The 19,269-nt window shown below is 48.0% G+C and overlaps 2 protein-coding genes across 2 annotated transcripts; one reads left to right on the top strand and one right to left on the bottom strand.

Annotated features, from left to right (window-relative positions):
* The first annotated feature begins 9,891 nt into the window (after window positions 1-9,891).
* Window positions 9,892-11,277, top strand: LOC126557949 (homeotic protein female sterile-like). The gene has a single exon (XM_050213879.1). The coding sequence runs from the start codon at window positions 9,892-9,894 to the stop codon at window positions 11,275-11,277; it is 1,386 nt and encodes a 461-aa protein (XP_050069836.1).
* Window positions 11,278-14,170: 2,893 nt separating this feature from the next.
* Window positions 14,171-14,953, bottom strand: LOC126559592 (uncharacterized). The gene is made up of 2 exons (XM_050215762.1): window positions 14,745-14,953; window positions 14,171-14,577 (listed from the first exon to the last, which is right to left on the bottom strand). The coding sequence occupies exons 1-2, from the start codon at window positions 14,866-14,868 to the stop codon at window positions 14,171-14,173; spliced, it is 531 nt and encodes a 176-aa protein (XP_050071719.1). The 5' UTR covers window positions 14,869-14,953.
* Between the last annotated feature and the right edge of the window lie 4,316 nt (window positions 14,954-19,269).

Raw genomic sequence — 19,269 nt, forward strand, 5'->3', positions numbered from 1 at the left:
ACGTTTGCAAACGATCATGCGCAATCTGTGAGATGCAAGTTCAAAAAATTCTGCCGTGAGGTTTCATCTTTCCGCCTGATTAATTAAGATGTTTCATCTCCCTTCAAGACCGGATGGCTGGCACGGTTAGAACCTTTGTCGCCACACGCCGTCCACTACGGTTACGATCAGTTCGGTGCATTGAGACTTGAGACGAATGCTAACAATGTGTTCTCATTGCACAAAAAGGCACTACTCAGTTGATTTGGGACAAAAATCTTGAAGGAATTTTCTTACGACACAAGTAAACAATCTTGCAAAGGTTGTTCAAGAATTTATCTATCGCTATGAACATAGCCCGTGATATCATCAAGACCACTTCTGCAGGCATACAATGTTCAAACTGCATGGGAATGATCATTCCTGTTCCTGCATTCTGATCTCTCTCTCTCATCTACTCTGCTGCTCTCTCCTAACGAGAACTCATGAAAATGAGAGTCCACCACAGGTCTCTCATTTCCACCAAATCTTGCGCTCTTCATTTTCTCGCTTTTCCACGCACTCACACACACACATGTAAAATCTCTCTCTCTCTCTCTCTCTCTCACTCTCACACATTCTTCTTCGTCGATCGTTGGATCGCTACTCCACAAAGATGGCGCTGGTGTAACAGCTAACTCGCTGACAATACCTCACGCCTCGTGCGTGAAAATCTCACCATCCGAACAGGCCCCAGGTGTCACGATGTGTGCGTGATCGTGATGATCATTCGGGATCACACTGCCACCGCAACGCACCAACGAGCGGCCTGACGGAGGTGAAAGAAAAAAAATATTTTTAACCCACTGTCGCCGATTTTCGTCGGTGCGTTTTAAAACACCCTCTCCAATCCATACCACCCACTCGTCTCCACCGGCATTTTCCACCCCGAGCGGACCTTCACAAACTGTGTCACGTTTACCTCGATCCTTAGACCTTAGGTGAAGCGGTTTTACAAAATGGCTCACTCAAAAGCATAATAATTGCATGATTGGTAACACTTGTCGATTATTTCATTTTTCGGAGTCGGGATGCTGTGCTAAAGTGGAGAGTGGACTACTATCCTTCACACAAGTTTCTTCACGGCAATGTCACCAGGTTATTCACTGTCGGTGACATCTTCACATATACACGCAAAACACGCACGCACAGAGATTGGATGAGATTTTTCCGCATTTTCACGCACCCACCCGATGGATTAGTCGTAGCCAACAACGTACACCGTTCACCAGCAGATCACCCTTTTAGTAAATTGGGCCACGCACATATACACACACTTTGCTCCCATACAAAAACACTCTCGTACACACGCACACACACACACACATTCACTCCGGCGCGCGGTCGCACACACAGAAGGAACTCGTTTTGTTCGGAGCTATTTTTCTTCGGGAAAGATCATTTTCTCCATGTGGCTGTAATCATCCCGCAAAACCACCGGGAAAAGCAGTGAAAACTGACTCAGTTTTCCAACCACCTTTCCAACCAGCAGTTCCGTTCGGATGTGTCGAATAAGATTAGATTAACTAACACTTTGCATGATCGCAGCCGTACGTGCTATTCCGCGACGAAGATCGATCGCCTCCTAGCGCATGCTGCACGCTTGCACTCGGTCGCACATTTGCCCAACTTCGAATATGAACCGAAAATTGTAGTAAATTTCAAACAAAAGAAAAACGAAACGATTGCGTCGGCAGACGGTTCCCGGTGTACGCCCGGTTTTGGAAAAAGTAGATCGAACCAAAAAAAAAACCCCACAACGACACGAAGGGAAACCGCGACTCGCAACCGTCGAACGACCACCGAGAACTGAGAAGATTTCGGCTGTGGAAATTGTCGGTGAGAAAACTTTTATTTGCAACTAATTCCCTCACACATCATGCATCATCCCGTCACGCTCACACCCAGGATTCTAATAACATTACGGCACGGCACGTACGGAGAAAATAGATTCTACTGAGTTACGCGAAGAGAGTTACGGATCCGTGCGACTCACTAGAAAAAAAACACTAGATACACACACAACTCTCTTTTACTAGTGCGTAGAGCACTAGGGGATGTATGCACAGACCTGCACGTAACAATCGTTGATCACGATCTTCACGAGAGTGTTCCTGCTCGTCCACCAGCCGGGCGATAGTAATCAATACTCTCGGACACTTGCCATGCCGACACACGATCCTCAGAACCCTCGGTAAACGGGAGTTTCGCACTGAGCATAAGCTGTGGAGAAATTGGAGCTTGCAGTCATCATAAGTCATTGAGGGACACTCCCACGGGATCCCTGTTTTTTTTTTTTGTTTCTGCTGCCGTTTGGCCGGTTTCGTACGGTTGTGGTCAACCCCACGCAAACCGATAATATACACTTAATAAAGTTTTATTTTTAGCACGCACGAAACGTCAGATCGTGTTTCTTCGCTTCGAACTGCGTGACAGTTCGGTGCGTTTCCGAGTTGTCGCGCGGGTTTCGGGATGTTTGTTTTGCTTTCCCTCCAAGCAGCGCGCTATGGCTCATCCAGCACAAGCCAAGCGTGAATGCGTGAGCGCCGATGGCTTAGAGTGGAATGTCTGGAATAGTGAAGGTGATGCTAGACTACTCTGAGAAACTGATCGTTCTAATGACATCAAATTTTGGAAGGCGACATATTAGGTGACTCCTATACTATTCTGCAAACGTTAAGCGCCCTCCTTTACGTAAGACAGATCACTTTCACCAAGCAGGACATTGGCGCACCACCACCAGAAGTCATTAGTCACGTTCACAATGCGCTAAACTGGCTTCGTTAACCTCCTGCGAATTCGGCCAATCTTCCAACCAGCTTTGAATCGCGGGAGTCCTCGTCGCGATTAATACTCGCTGATTGATCTGACAGGCGTGTTTGATTGACCATTTCGAGTTAGATATGCACCACTCGTCTTGGCGACCGGTATCCGATTACACAATCCAGCAGATCAGCAAGTATAAGGGGGTTTGCACTAATTTCTTGGCTGACCTACACTACGTATCGGTAAGCGGAAAAATGAATTATCGAATCACTCATCCGCGCAGAGCATGGCTAATAACATACTATCACATCACTAATAGGCAGTTATCGGTGATCTATTTGAAGACTTGATACGAACACTGTTTCAGCGATCTCTTGTTTGATCATCGCTTCTTAAGACTCCTGGTCCGTGCCGTCAACGTCACGATCAACAACGGGCCGTCGGAGTCACCGGTCTCGTCTCGACACACCCCACCTAGACCGACCCAGCCTTTTGGACGCTAAAAATATCCCGCCCGCGGGTATACATTTCCGATTGCATAAGTTTTGGAGATTCTATAAATATGTCGATTACTGCGGTTCGCCAGCACCGTGCCCGTGCTCATTTGTTCGGACGTCTATCTCTGTCGCCTGAGCACGCTCTCTTCTCTTTCTAACACGTTCCCGAACTTCTGGCTTCATCTGTACGCTGAGACTCTTCCCATGCCTCCTAAGACATCCCGAGCTAAGAGATTTGTCTCCTACCTAGCATTGTAACACAACAGCCTAGACTGCTACGGAACGGGGTTTTCTAGCGCGTCTGAAGCCGAGCCCGGGATTACTCCACACTGCACGTGCTTCTCCACACGGGCGCAGTCGGCTCGATCATTAGTCATTCGTCACCGTTCGCTACTTAAGTAGCGCGTGCGGCGATGTAGTGTGAGCGTTGGGTGGCGAGATTTGTATTATTTTATAGACACGTTTAAGGTATCCGCGAGCGAGCGGGAGTAGCAATTCAATTACTGGCAAACTGGGTAATTCACCCAGAGCTCTGGAGCTCAGAGGAATTAATTGAACGTTATGTACCCTGGACGAGGATTAACGGGTCTCTACTATAGATCTTCTTGTTTCATTGAACATTTGTTTAAATACACATAGCTGATGAGTTCATATTATTCTATTGAGAGTACCTGTCAAAATCGATCTAATATCCGATCACTTCCAGAAGTGATCAAAATCCACGCATAGTACACATACATTATCTAGCAATCAACAGCAGCTATCTTACTTTCTCATCTCCAATACAATTAGTATCCCAAGCATTCGTTTCCTTCTGGGCTCTTTGCCGGTGACGATCGTTCCACTCTCTTACAAGAGCCCACCTAACGATCCCCTGTTTTCTTTTGAAACGAATTGATTTGATTTAAGATTATGCCGCAGTTTGCGCACTCAGCTAGCCCAGGTCTCCTCCATTTACGGTTGCACCGATTCGGTCATTTGTTTTATTGCGCCGGCTACCTTTCACGATATGATCGGTTCGCTGTTTAGCAAACAATGTATTTGCAACTCTTCCTCCCCGCCCAGGATGGATCAAAACCAACGATTGGGAACGGGAGCGTGAACAGCATGTTCCGGACAGTCGTGACACAAGGCTTTTGTTCAATTTCAACACCGGTTCGTGATCAGTGGACGTTCGTACGAAAGACTGCCAGGCAGAGGCAGTCACTGTTCAGGTGAAATGGTTTCGTTTACTTAACTGTTGCCGAAATAAAATCGCCGCAAATACTCTCACGCGCCAGCCCAATCATTCTGTGCAGCGACCGCGCTTCCCAACGTTCGGGCCATTTCGGTGCAAACAAATGAAATGAAAATTAAAAAAAAACTTTACAGATTTCACAGAGACGCCCTTAGCTTCTTAGGGGTTAATTATGCAAGTCTTGGAGCAGGCGTGCAGAAGAAAAAAGAACCTGGTAAAAGTAGACAAAAAATTAATTAGTGCTAGTAGTCAGTGCCCCAAAAAATTTGTTCCTCATCTTTTTTATGGAGGATATGCACCTGACGGGTTGGATTGAGGGGTTGTTTCAGTACCGATGGCAACAATGTCGCCGTTTGCTTTAATTATTTCTCCGGCCTATTAATCTTCCGCACGGCATGAGACGTAGAAGGCACGGTGAAGCATGGCCGGCGACATTGAGACAGAAGCTGCACGACTTATGACAGAATGCACTTAGAGTGCAGTGCGGCAAACGTGCCGCAAATATTAGCATTGAATCAACCTGCTGGAAATCGATAGAGCAGGTAGAAGAGGATGAGAGGGTGCAGCAGCATGCTGTACTCGATTCGGATGCGTGACCTAGTAGCGCACTGTGGGTGACCCCAGTTACAGTACCGATGATGAACTGCTGGACAAGCATGAGAAATGTGTGCACTTTCAAGGTTCGCAAAGAACGTGCCACTCACCGAAAGGGCAATGTTCTTATAAAATACCCCTACGTCCATTTGCCAGACTATTTGTTCTGTGGGATTTAATGAAGCTTTAGTAGTAGAGTAGAGAATTTGATCGATTTTAAGCGAACGAAATAAAGATGATCGTACGGGTTAGGTTGAAGTGTTTATGGAATTTTGCACGATATCTGACGTCAATTACTAAGTATTGTTGACGTCTACTAATCTACCATACCTGTCAAACCTGTTTATTGATTTGATTACTGTTTTTTGCATACTTTCAGGCGATCACAGACTGCATGCAAAGCAATTACTTCGTAGAATAATATTTAAAAGAAAAATGTTGATCTCCGATCGTCAACAAACACTTAAAATATATTTATTATCATTTAAATTTCATGCGACCTGTACTTAAGACCCTGATGCTACCGGTTTTTCCCCCCAAGAAGCCCATCTTGAGAAATAAGCGGCCTCTACATACAAAAACTCTACCACCAAAGCAATCAACACTGCACCTGAATGGTTCAGATGCACTCCATTAAGGCTACTACTCTCTACAATCAACTGTACAATTTATGTATACACGCGTAAACCAACCAGAGCGAACCCACGTACCCCCACCAGAGCGGCCAGATTTAACAAGTTAAATTTGGCTTTCAAATTAAACTGTCTCATAAATAACAATAACATTATTTTTGCTGACAACTTGTTGAATCGATTCCAACGCGAGCACACTGGCCCTGGCGTACAGCACAGAACGTTTAAGATGAATGGCCCTCAGCGGGAGGTTTTTTGTTGGTCTGAATTGGTGAAACGTTCATCGAGTAAATCCGTTGTAGCAATCGCGTCTGATATAATTCCTTCCTTCAGTCCATAACCGTCAACTAAAGCCGACGGTAACGAAGTGTGATAAGCCGTAAAGAATCACCGATAAGCATCGGTACATGATGGGCACGATGGAATGGAATTGCTCCGCGTACTTTCGGTACTTTCGGAACTTTCGATTTTGAAGTGAATCCGAATTACGCAATTCTTATGTCTCTTTGCTTACCCCAGCCCTACGGAAAAGGGCTTCTGGGGGGGGGGTTGTTTTTTTTTTTGGCTACACCAACCAACCTGTCAGCCCCAACCTCGTGCACCACAGAAAAAGCCAACCGTTCTGCATCTTCGTACCTTTCACTGATGCATTCAGCTGTCGCATCGTACCCGTCGCACCGGTGACGTTTGAAGTCTCAGTGCTGCGCCAATCAGGCTGGGAGTCTTGACTTGGCGCGTCTTGACACTTTCGAAACAAACCCGAAACATAAACGGGGCGCATTTCCTGAGTGTTTATTTTCGCGCCCAATTCGCCCAATCCTACCAGCCACCGTCGCCGGCACCGTCTTTGGGGGACTTTCATCTCGGACAAGGACCGAGCGGGCCGGAGAACGAAGGAGAACGCAACGTACGAAACACCTCGCACGGTGTACGGTTGATGACAATCTTTTATTTCCGCTCAATTTGCAGTGACCAATCTCGCGCAGACTCGGCTCACTCGTCTCGCCCTAGCGTGGACATGGCGTGACACGATCCGGCCGGTCCCGAAATGTCAAGTCTACCACCGTTGCGAAGCAATGTAAATTGGGTGCGGAAAATGCACGGCTCGGTCAAAATTTTATGACGCCAGGACTACCGCTTTCCTCGGTGACTTCTGGGTGCATACACACGGGAAACCATAACCTAGATATTGGATGATATTTTCATTTCACGCCGGGGTGCATTTTTCTCTCCCTGACCCGGGGATCCGAGCCGAGATTGACGGAAGACGTTCACTCTTTGATGCGAAACATCGATCATGCCGGTGATCAGACATGTGTGCATGATGGACGCAAATGCGTTGAGGTAGATTTGCAACAAATGACGATCTTTAAGTCATTCTGGATCGGCTCGGTGACTCGGCGGGATATTATTAGGTCGCACAGGATCGAGCAGTTTCGCATATCGTGTGTATGTATGTACACATCTTGGCTGCGGTGTAAAAGCTGTGAAGCATCCATTTTATTGGCTTCCTCATCGGAACAAGACACATCTTTACGAGCACAGCTTGTTGTCGTTACAATCATCATCCCAAAACGGATCGGACGCAAGTTTCGCAAGAATCTTGCTGCGGATATTGGACGGCGCCAAGCGTTTGTTCGATACAACTTTTTAAAAAAATGCGAACGGCCCAAGAACCCGGAGAAGAAACTGGGACAAATGTATGGTTGGTCGTGTCGTGTTGCGTTGTACCTGTTGGTGCTTGTCGTCGGTCGGCTCTGCTGCTTCTTCTCCTCCTCCTCCGGTGCGCTCGAGACAATCGGCATTGGCGAACGTCAGGAGCGCCCACCAGATGACACCGGCCGGAACGCAACGCACTACGCAACGGAACATCGCTACGCAAACGAGGTTAGCTATTCTTGGAGCAGAACTTCGTTCCAACAAAACGGTTCGAACGTTGCTTCTATTCAACATACTCTTTACACGCTCGCTCGCCCGTGCCCATAACGATACCAAGCGACCAGAACGACCTTGCGGGATCGAATCGAATTACTGTCAGTGTAGTGCCGAGATGTAGTGCGGGTGGTCATGATTGCAGCTGCAGAAAATCGAAGGCCACAATTTGCGACTTTTCACCTGTTCGAAGGGTCGAGTACGAGTATGTAATTTCAGGGACAGCCCCGAAACACCGTAATTAATCTCGATCCTTCTCTGTTCCCGCTTATTGGCAATTATTCATCACCGTGTCAGGAAGTCAACCAGACACCACCCAGACGCTTTTTCATTTAATTTCTTCCTTTTTTGTGCCTGTCCTAGTCGGTCTGGCCTAGTATGATGCCTCGCGGGAAGGTCACCATTTTGCGTTGTGTTTTCCCTGCCATTCCAATCTAGGGGTTATGAGTTCGGATTGTTATAAATCGATCAACATGTAGTACGTAAGGTTCCCAACCATACCATTCACCTGTTTTAAAGTAAGCGAAATTCTCGATGCATCCCATTCCCTCTCGCTCCACAACAATTGGATATTATCACATGTAAATCCCATCCAATACGTCGTCCACAGCTTGCTTAACTCACACGGTATAGTGGACACGATTCGAGGACAGACCACTTTTACCGATTGTGACCAACGCGCAACTGAAGCTGAGAAAACTCGATCTTCCAAGGCCAAACGCTATCTCCATCTGGAGCGTTAAAAGCCAACAATTGCTGCAGTGAGAGGTCCGCCAAACAAAACATTCGGTCTTTCCCGTAAGGATCGCTCCGTGGACCCTCTGTTATGCAAGATCGTTCTTAAGATCGTCCCGACCAACAAAAAAAAGGGAACGGGAATACATAAGAACCGGTGCGATCGGTTGCGTCACCGTTTGCCAAATTTCAGGCTGACAGAAGAAGAAAGTGTTCCCCTTTCGAATTTCGGTCTACCGATATTCCTCGGTTGTTAAGCGTCATCTACGGTGGCGATTACCACTGTAAAGGGAGCGAAAGAAGAAAGGCACCCGGGACACCGGTGACAGGTGAGAGGTGACCTCGTGTGGCTTGACCAGAGTGCTGACCAAGCGCTATGGCGCTCTGTGTGTGTGCGCGCGCGCCATAAATCAAACACAATCAAACACATATGCACTGGATCGACGGGTCCGCTTAACATAGGCGACTAATGCGTGTCACAATGGGTCGTTCGTTATGCATAATCTGTTGATTGATTTGAGGCTGAGCATATGTGCTTTGAGTTCAATTAATTTGTTTAATAAAGTTGACACGTTACAGGGCATACGCCCTCTCAATCCTGTTCTCTGTTCCCAGCCGAGACCAATTGAAAAGCCTTGCCAAAGTCAACCTCACTATGTCATCACACCGCAGACAACTCTAGAGACTACGGGGTTTGACCTCCAACAGATAATCCACCCCATCAGACTCCACTAGCAAGGATTGACCTCAACCGTTAAGAAGATTGCACAAAACGAGCAAAACAAAAGATAAATTAGTGTCATGTCTCGTGTTGCACACTGTCCAATGCATCCAGTCACTTTCTTCGCCTGCATTCGGTTCTCTCCATTCTGCTTTCGATTTTCTGATTGTAAAGCAGAGCGAGAAACCAATCAGTCCTGCCCACCGCGGCGAATTCGGACAGGAATGCGTTATCCGTGGGCGCGAAGCAGCAACTTGCCGAAGGCTCTCGCAAGCAGGCAGGAACAGGGCACCCGAAAACCGCTGATACTGCGCTTGCGCTTGCGTTCGCCGATATGTTGCTTTAGTTTTCGTTTTTCGGGGGCATGATCGGGCACCCGTTGCGTTTGGGCCAGTTGTTATGCAATGTGCTCGATGCCGACCATGCTGACCATGATGTCCTTCCGAGATCCGAGAAGAATATGGAGAGGAAAGCGGACAAACATCGAACCGGCTCCGTGTTTCGGTGAGTGATAATCAATGTTTGCTGCTGCGGGCTGGCCGGGCGGCCGAAAGGGAGGACACGAATTCGGTGCGCCATATAAAACTGGAGCAGTTGTGCCTTTTTTTGGACAGTACCCAGGGAGTGTCCGTTGGCGTACGTTGGTATCGCGGCATACGGAATCGATTCGAATTCGGTGAATACGGCGATTGATCTGAGATCGCGTGCGAGTGATCGGTGGCTTGAGTTTGACATTGTGCCATAAAGTGCGATCCTGCAATGAAGTGCTTGCTAGTGTTTAGTGCCTTAGTGTTAGCTTTAGCTAGTGCTAGACCGGAAGGTTACAGCTACTATACGCCCCATGGTTCCGAATCCGGCCATTCCGCTACTTCCAGTGCTAGTGTACAGTTTAGCTCGGGTGCTTTGAGTGGCTCCGGTGTGAGTAGTAGTAGTGGTAGTGCAGCGGATGATTGTGAAGAGCCAGCACACGAACAGCTGTCTCCGTACCAGCACAGCCAGGTGCACTTCTTCGCTCCACAGGCCCCAGTACAATCCGGGTCCTCGTCCTATCTGAGCTCGTCTGCTGGACATCATGAACACCAAGCGTCGCTCCCGGTAGCCCATGCGCAGGTATCCCTGTCTAGTGGATCTTCCGGTTCCGGTCACTACCACTACCAGCAGCAGCAACACCAGCAACAGCAACACCAGACACACCAACAGACTGTCGAACATCATCAGGTGCATCATCACGTTGAGCCTCAGATCGAGTACTTCACAAACGTTCACCAGCATCAAAATCAGCACCATCAGCAGCAGTCTCACCATCACCAAACCCACCACGAAGCATCTGTCCACTACGTGCAACAGCCCGTCGTTAAGGAGGAAGTTCACAAACACGTCTACGTTCACGTTGCTCCAGAAGAGAAGGAAGAAATTCACCAGAAAGTGATCCTCCCTACTTACACCAAACAGAAGCACTACAAGATCATCTTCATCAAGGCACCATCACCACCGACCGTCAGCAAGGTCGTCCTACCTCAGCAACCTGTCAACGAGGAGAAAACACTGGTCTACGTTCTGCACAAAAAGCCCGAGCTCGAGCAGGAAATCGTTGTACCACCGCCAGCCACTTCCAAGCCCAGCAAACCGGAAGTTTACTTCATCAAGTACAAAACGAAGAAGCAGGAGCAGCAACACTCGTACCATCATCACCAGGAAGAACAGCATTCGTCCAGCTCGTACGGTGGAAGCAGCACCGTCGATACTAGCGGTGGCTACGAAGCTGCCGATCTTACCGGGTATAGTGGATCTTTCGGTAGCAGCTTCGCTCCGATCGTCGTAACAGAAGGATCGTATCACAGCACAACACCAACACCGGTTAAGGTGACCACTGTCCATTCCGTTGCATCTTCATCGTCGATCGCACCATCTTCTTCCTACGTTAGCAGCACGGCCAGCAGCAGTAGCGGCCATAAGGCTCAAAGCATCAAGGTGACCAACATTGGTCTGTCCGGATATTCCAGTGGAGGCAGTTCCAGCTCCGGCTCGAACAGTAGCAGCCGTCAGCGTGGTTCCAAAAAGAATTGTGGAAAGTGTAGCAAGACAAACAGTGCTCCGTTGTCCGTTGGTGGCACACTGGATGCATTCGTGTCGAACGTGTTCTAGGTGGTAGCATGGGAAGCATGTTCTTTAGTAGTATAGGAATCTTAGACCTTCTTCTAGCCTTACTAAGAGACCTCCCAAAGAGAACTTTCCAAACACTATTCTGAGAGGTCACTGTTAATAAAAGAAATGTCATAGTCTAATACAACCAATTACCTACCCCGGCATTACATTCGTATATCTTGAGCCACGGCCATTATGCAATCCCCTGAATCGCTCGACAGTCGCACTCGCGCTCATTGTTGCGTACCGCCGCCACCACCGAGGAACCGTTGTGAAAGGGCCGCATGATCGATAACGATGAACCGATCCGGGCGAAAGAGAATGTACCGGACCCCTGTCCTTTACAGCGTCCTCCTTCAGACGCTTTGATAATGTTGATGTTCTTCAGGCCCGAGCTCGTCCCGCTGCCTTACCCTTACACGGATGGTATGTAATTAGTGGTGCGAATTGGCCACGATTTGTCGCCTCGGACGGGGTAGCTGATGGATGAAGTGTGGTCTGACATGGACAATCTTCGAGGACCCGATGCGATCGAGGCTTGTGCGATCTCTTTTGTTGCCTGGCCCGGGCTGTTTGCGCTTGCCAATTTACTTTGCCAATCTCGTCCCGTTTCTGGCTCAACGCCTCGGGACATAAATGCGTGTTAATCATCCTAATGTTTTAGAGGCTTTCCTTCACTTCATCTCTCCCTCTCTCTCTCTCTCTCTCTCTCTCTCTCTCTCTCTCTCTCTCTCTCTCTCTCTCTCTCTCTCTCTCTCTCTCTCTCTCTCTCTCTCTCTCTCTCTATCTCTCTCTCTCTCTTTCTCTCTCTCTCTCTCTCTCTCTCTCTCTCTATCTATCTCTCTCTATCTCTCTCTCTTTCTGTCCTTCGTCTCATTGTCTATCGCGCAAAACACAAATTGCCTGTTCAAAGTCACGTATCATCACGGGGAAGCACATGAAGTTGGGCCCAACAGGTGCCTGAGATAATCCCTCGCGGTGCCTTCGAATTCGATCACCCAACGTTCATTGATGATTTTTTTTTCGTTTTGTCATTTCTTTCTTGTTTACCTTTCTCTTTATCTCTTTGGGAAGTAATAAAACATATACGTAATTCGTAGAAAAATAGTTGACGAACTGCTTGTCGTTTACACTTGCATCATGATGACCTGTACTTGATTCGAACTGACCGGCTTTCGAGGTATGGTGAAGGTAAACTGGTTGAAAATCAATCCACCACTGTGCCCCATTTTGTTTGACCCTCAAGACATACAGGCTGTGCTCGGTGTGGTAATCACTTTTCAGCAGCATCTAAACGATCTTATTTTCTTCTATTACATATTAGAGAGATCGATTAGGGAATATTGTCCACAGAAGCATTAAACCTCCCATAGGCACAACAAACGAAGTGCTCCATAGGTGGTGCATACGACAGCGTTGCCTGTCTTCAGATTGCAGGATCGTAGCTCAAATCCCATCAGGACCGTTCCCTCGTAGGGGACGTTTGGCTATTCAACTACTAGGCAACAACAAGTCTAGTAAGCCGGTTGATGACCAACTCGAATCGTAGTAGGTCGTGTTAAACCGAGAAGAATAAGCAGAAACAGGCACAAACAAGCCCAAAAGCCCAAAATCTTCAACCAGTCAGACGTGATCTTCATTCAACAACATTCTGGGGTTTTCCAACCGCTCAATATCACCAATCTCCAAATTCCATCCTTGAACGTCCATCAGCCATTAAACCGCAACGCTTCTTTCTGACCAATTTCTCAGTCCCGCTCTCACATATTTACTCACCGAATATAGCTCCAGCAAACTGTTTTTGAGTAATAGAAATTACACTTTTCCTTGAGCTGCCTCACTAGCCGCCACTTACCGCGCACTCGCCACTCGCTCGTGCGATCTTCCTAATGCTGCTCTAAATATCCTCAAGCACGCGAATCAAAACAAAACCACACATTCCATAACAAATCGACACATGTTGCATTGCGAAGCATCTCGAAGCACTCAGCCGAAGGTCTCAGTCGGTTCGGCCGATTGACGTGTGTGCTCTGGTAGTGCTACAGCACCGTACACCGTGTTGACTTATGACCTCTTTCGCTTCCGCACTCCACAAAATCAACTTTAATTGCCCCGTGCTTGTAAGCATATTTCAAACGCATTTCCTAATGAAATCGTTGCATCCGAAGAAGAAAAAAAACAGACAAGGTTTTGTGTGTTGTTTGTTTAAATAAAAAATTTGTCACCGTTATTTTTTTTTATTCTACTTGAGTTGCGTGCCACAGTTGGACTCCGTTGTCCAGAGCCGAAGCCATGTTTGGGAAACGCGGGCTCAGTGTATGCAAAGTATCCTTACAGTAATAAATAACAAATGGTAACGACTATGGCTTTCTCTTTTTCTCTCTCTCTCTCTCTCATTCTGTGTTTTTTTCTTATCAATTTCTCTCTTTCTTTTTGATCTTTCTCTCTCTCTCTCTCTTTCTTTTTTTTTATCATAATTTGCCAGCTCGAAACCTTTTCAATTGCTTCCTACAATCGTTTCATTATTTCGCTATATGCTTCTCTTCGCTAAAGTATAGCAAAAGTGGTAAGAAATAGTAAATTAAAGAAAACAATACATGTGGGGAAAAAAAGAACAAAGCATTACGTGATCTATATACAGCACCCCTTTCCTGCCAGCGGCCCATTTCTGTCGCTGGTGCACGGTGCAACAACGTCAGAAAGGTGGCAGTCGCCAGGGTTCCGATCGAGTGATCGAGCTCGATCGGTACTAATCTCGTGAGTCCTTCGTCGTACGGCAAAAATGCATGATCTGCTGGATGATGTGCGATGTCGTGTCGTATGGGTGTGTCGGCGTAGTATGTACTGGCCCCAGGAAGTAGGGACGTTTGCCACGAATTCCCTACGGGACAGTTTAGTACGGGCCAGAGTTGCCGGGCGGTCCGTATTCGGTCGGTGGCTGAGACTTTTCCTTCTGGGTCTTGTACTTGATGAAGTAAACCTCCGGCTTGCTTGGCTTGGTTGGTGGTGGCGTTGGGATGACAATGTCCTGCGGCTCCTCGGGCTTCTTGTGCAGGACGTAGACAAGGGTCTTCTCTTCGTTCTGGGGCTGCACCGGGATGATTGGTGCCTTGGGGGCCGGTGGGCTCGGGGCCTTGATGAAGATGATCTTGTAGTGCTTCTGGGCCGGTTGTACCGGGGAAACGCGCGGGTAGTGGACCTCCTCCTTCTCTGGCGGTGGCACGTGCACGTAGATGTGCTTCTGGACGATCTGTGGTGCAGGGTTGTAGTTGTATCCAGAGCTGGAGCTGGAGCTACTACCTGCGGTGTGGTGGGAAACGAAGAGATGATCTTAAGTTACCGGAATGTCTAAGGCACTTTTGATTTGGAGATATGTATCCAAGGAATTTTTAACGAGCAAACTTCAAAATGTTCTTCACTTGAAAAGCTTTAACATTAAATCACGCCCAATGCACCGCTTTACGGACCTGCGTAACCACCAAAGTCTCCGATCGAGGTGAACGATGGAGCGGACGAGTAGGATGAGAATCCAGCTTCCGGACGGGCGGCGGCGTACGCCAGTACAACACTTAACACTATGAACACCTTCATCGTGCGTATCGTTTGAAGCTTTGCGAAACCACACAAATAGAACACACTGCACACCAATAGACGGCGGACTTGCTGCTCGGTACTGTTACTGCTGCTGCTGCTGCTGCTGCTGTTACTGGAACAATGCACAATTTGAAACTGTTGCTGAGTCTTGAAGTGCAATGATTATTTATACTAGCGCATCCGACAGCACTAGTGAGGCTCAGCAGCATCCGAAGACGTCGCGGTTAAGCCCGAGCCGCTGAGAGTGGTAGCATCCCCCCAAACACCCGAACCAAACAGACATGCACGCACACCACCAAGGAACGCCACGGACACCGGTCGTGGAAGATGAGTACGGACGGACGAACCCCATTCATGGGTAGCGCATCCGCCAAAGCATGGCGCACACCACAAAAGCCCGACGCCGTAGCCCTTCTCTCCGGCACAACGAAACGAATGGTAACCGACCCACTGGGAACCTTCCTTTGCCGGGGGTTTGTCTGTTACTTTTTTTACCGTCTTTTCGGTCGGAACAGTTCGTACCCGATCAACAACCGCATTTGCCCAAAATCATTGCCGAGATCCACCACTACAGCAGCCTACCCGGCTTCAATGTGGATTTAATTTTTTCGCATTTGAAGCAGGCTGATTATGGCGCTACCTCCGTACAGACAGTTAGGGGAAGATGTCCGATACGGACAGTCACTTTTCAAGACACACGCACGCATGCACACAGGAGAGATATATCCGATAATCGTACGTCGGGATTAATGAACACTGTCCGGTTTTTACTAATCGTTACTGTGACAATTGCGTCAAGGACGTGCTGGGGAAGGCTCCCCTGGGAAATACGCAAGGGTGATGTGAGACGAAGACGGAGATAATAAAACTAACAGCCCGCAAACCCAAAACAGTAGCGTAGCCGTAGCGAAAGGGAAGGCTTCTTTTTTCTTCACTTTCGCGAGATTCTCGGCGATTCTTCAACGAAAATTTGCGAGGAGTAAACTGACCCGATAGCGCCACCAGCCAGGGGTTGTTTGTGTGTGTGTGTGCGTCTACATCTCCCACTGTTTGGTGAAAGGTAACCAGTCTCTTCCGCCAGCAGAAGTACCTGGTCAGTGGAGGGAAGATTCGTAGTTGCGGATGCGATACTACACCCGAGGAATGTGCGTTATGAAGACTACCTCTTTCAGCATGGTGTGGATTTAGCATGGACATGGGACAAGCCAGACAGACAATTCCGCAAGTCAAAAAAAAAAAAAGAATCACTACCATTAATTTGTTACGAAATAACGACTACACTAATGTGTGCTTAGGTGTTTTTATTTTTATGATTCCTCTCTTTGCCTCCATCTCTGTTCCCTTCTCACTGTCTGTTTGTCTCATGTGAGATAAGCCGCTAAGCAGCCCCAGCATCTAACAGCGGCCTGTACCTTCTGTGCCTACTAAATGCTTGCTCGGTCGGTTCGGCGACCGGTTCGACTAATCAAGTTGACGTTATGGACGATGGTGCCTTGATTGATTACATTCCAACGTCCTCGTATACATTCTTTGCGGCTCCAACCTTTTGATAGCTCTTTTACCGTAGTTTTCACGCCAATCGAAATTGAATGTAGTGTGTACTGGAATACAGCATCCACATCAGGGTCATCAGACACCTTCTAATATTTGTGACACATTTTTTGCCTTTACTTTCACTGATGTGATCACTCGACGGGTCTGTATTGCACAAGCAGAATAAGAGGAGTACGAACAGAATACCATGGAGATTTTGCGTCTAATTAATTTAGTTTGACCTTTTTAGTAGCGTATCGAACTCTCTTTAATCTATTACCTATTAGAATAGATTCTCCTAGTTCCTGTGCTCAATTCTGTGGACAACCTTAAAAGCGTTAGCATTTCTTCCACAGTCAGTTTCTACGATCGCTTCTGGACACGACTTCCTCTATTATGTAAACATCGTCAGTCCATCGGGCAATGAGCGCGCTACGGATGCTGCAGCTTGGCTAAAGGTCGCCCTTCAATAGCACTTATCGTTTTCTTCCAGTGCGCCAGGAATAAACGAGTCCATGCTGTTGCAATCTTCTCTGCTCTGGTGGGCTTTCGATGCACATTACGTACGTAGTTCCCCGTGCTTGATTTAGATTTATATGAATAATCGTACGGGGCTAGAGCTCCGAGCCTTCCTACTAATGGTCCACACTGTGCTGCCTTTGCCTGGTTCTGATGCCATTTATGCCAGAGATGTGGATCCATGGTACGGTCTAGCGCGATCTCAGGCGACAGGCGAAAGATCCAATTCCACTTTTCTCGAGTCAAGCGTCGGATGTAATCGGTTCGCTTTGTAGGGATTGAATAACGCCGTACAAAACTGTCAGTCTTGAGTCGGTTCAGTAAAGGTTCCTTGAATACAATTCAATCAAATCTTCTGCCCCAGACGGGCAAGTTGGGGGGCCGTTGGAGCACAAAAACAAAGGTAGAAAATTGGCAGAAGATATCGTACACCGTATGTTCCGTTCCGTTGCGAGACGAACGGCAGACGTCATGACGTTCAATGTAAAACCTGCAAAACTCCATTTGACAAGAAGCAGCGTAAATCGATTTCGCGCCATCCTACGGATGATGCTTTGCACGGAACGGTGGAAGAATTTACATAACGCCAAACCGCCATGCCATTTCCCGTGTTGGCCGTGTGCAAGATGGGGTCCGACAACGGTCGCCGACACTGAGGGTTCGCCCACTGAACTGATTTCGTGGGGTTACGAGTGTAGGGCACGTTCGAAAACAACCGGGTTAACCAGGTTGTATGGGTCCGATTGAAAGCGAATGCCCACCAATTTCCCCCGGTTTGCGGTCGCGCACCAACAATCGACCCTCGTTCGGCCGAATTTGGCGGACCGCTGATCCGCTACGCAAATCATCACTTTGTTCCATCAATCTTCGTGCTACGGCATGGCGCACGGTACACGGAGCAGGAAAGAAACGGCGGGCGAGACGATCAACACACGCGCTCAAACGAACAGGTCAACACACAAATTCGTACGCTGCAGTAGCTGCCGTAGTTTGCCGTTTGAAAGCGAGAGTCTTAACCGCTTGACCTTGCATAATTACATCCACCGCTCGGGCCGCAGCACTGTGCCACCGTTTGGGGCTAGCTGATGGTTTGCCGTTTTTGCTTCCTACGATCGTTTGGAGGTTCCCTTCACTTGGAGTCCCGCAGCTACCCGTAGGCATCGGTGGCATCGTCGCAGAGGATCGCGTCTTAAGAACCGAACCAAGAAGTCCTCGGCAAACACAGTACATGGTGCGGTGCACTGAGGATCGCTCAAGGAGTGTCACAACGTGCAGACATGAGCACTTTGACGCGTGAAGAGGTTATTATTTTCAACACACGGAAAGGCGTTAAGATTTCTTCAAGCTATCACTCCAATGTCCGACGGGAGCAAACCACTTCAGGTCGGCGGTCGGCGAGTATAAAGTTTCTCAATCGGAGTCCGAAAAGCCTGGTAGCACACGATTTTTGTGACCACTTGTGGTGGCATAAATAGATCTATCGATCGATCGTCTATCTAATGGTGTTGCGTTTAGTGAGGCTCTACATAAAATCTGACCCCCTGGTCCGAACAACATCACCAGACTACCTTGGCCTCTTGGTGATGGGAGGACGAGAATGAGGAGATCCTGCCACCAAGAAACCGAGCAAGTGAAAGATGTCATCTTTCGTAGTCACGGTTAAATCCGCACCACGTTGCCATTTTGCCAGACCTTGGCGTACCGTATGTCGGCAGTAGTTGCCGCATCAAGTGCAAAGAAAGAGGGAGACCCCCGATCGGAGGTAAAAGTGTACCCAAATTAAATTCAACTTATTGCTCGAGTCACCGGACAGTCAAGGTTGACTACACACGACTACACAGGTTCCGAGTTCACACAACAATCGAACACCTGACTCAACCAATCAAAACCGGCAGTGCTCTCGTAGCGTTTTCGATCCGGTAACCCACCGTAACCACGGCTGGCAGGAAGTGAAGAAGTGTTGGCTTTCCATGTGTGCTCCGAGTCCTCACGTCGAAGCCACCCTGTAGTGGCCACATTGCATAATTACGGCGACTTCCATTGAGGCGAATGGCTGAATGAGACTCACTAATGAGCCTCGACCACGGTATAAAGTTTGTCCGCAAGTGCCGTTTTCTTCTCGCACCTCGTAGCAACTTCTAGAGAGCCGAGCGATTGAGCGTATCATGGCGCGGTTTGCCAAACTTTAGAGGACCTGCCGAGCAACACTTGGCCAAAGAAATGGTACTTGTTGGATCGTTTCGGAAGTCAGATCTTTGGTGTTACGTGCTCGCCTCGTGCTCATCAATCAATTAAATCTCATCTCAATTCGGTAAGGGCACACTTGGCGATAGTTCACACGGATTA

The sequence above is a fragment of the Anopheles maculipalpis genome, chromosome 2RL (genome assembly GCF_943734695.1).
Source record: "Anopheles maculipalpis chromosome 2RL, idAnoMacuDA_375_x, whole genome shotgun sequence".
In the NCBI taxonomy this organism is placed as follows: domain Eukaryota; kingdom Metazoa; phylum Arthropoda; class Insecta; order Diptera; family Culicidae; genus Anopheles; species Anopheles maculipalpis.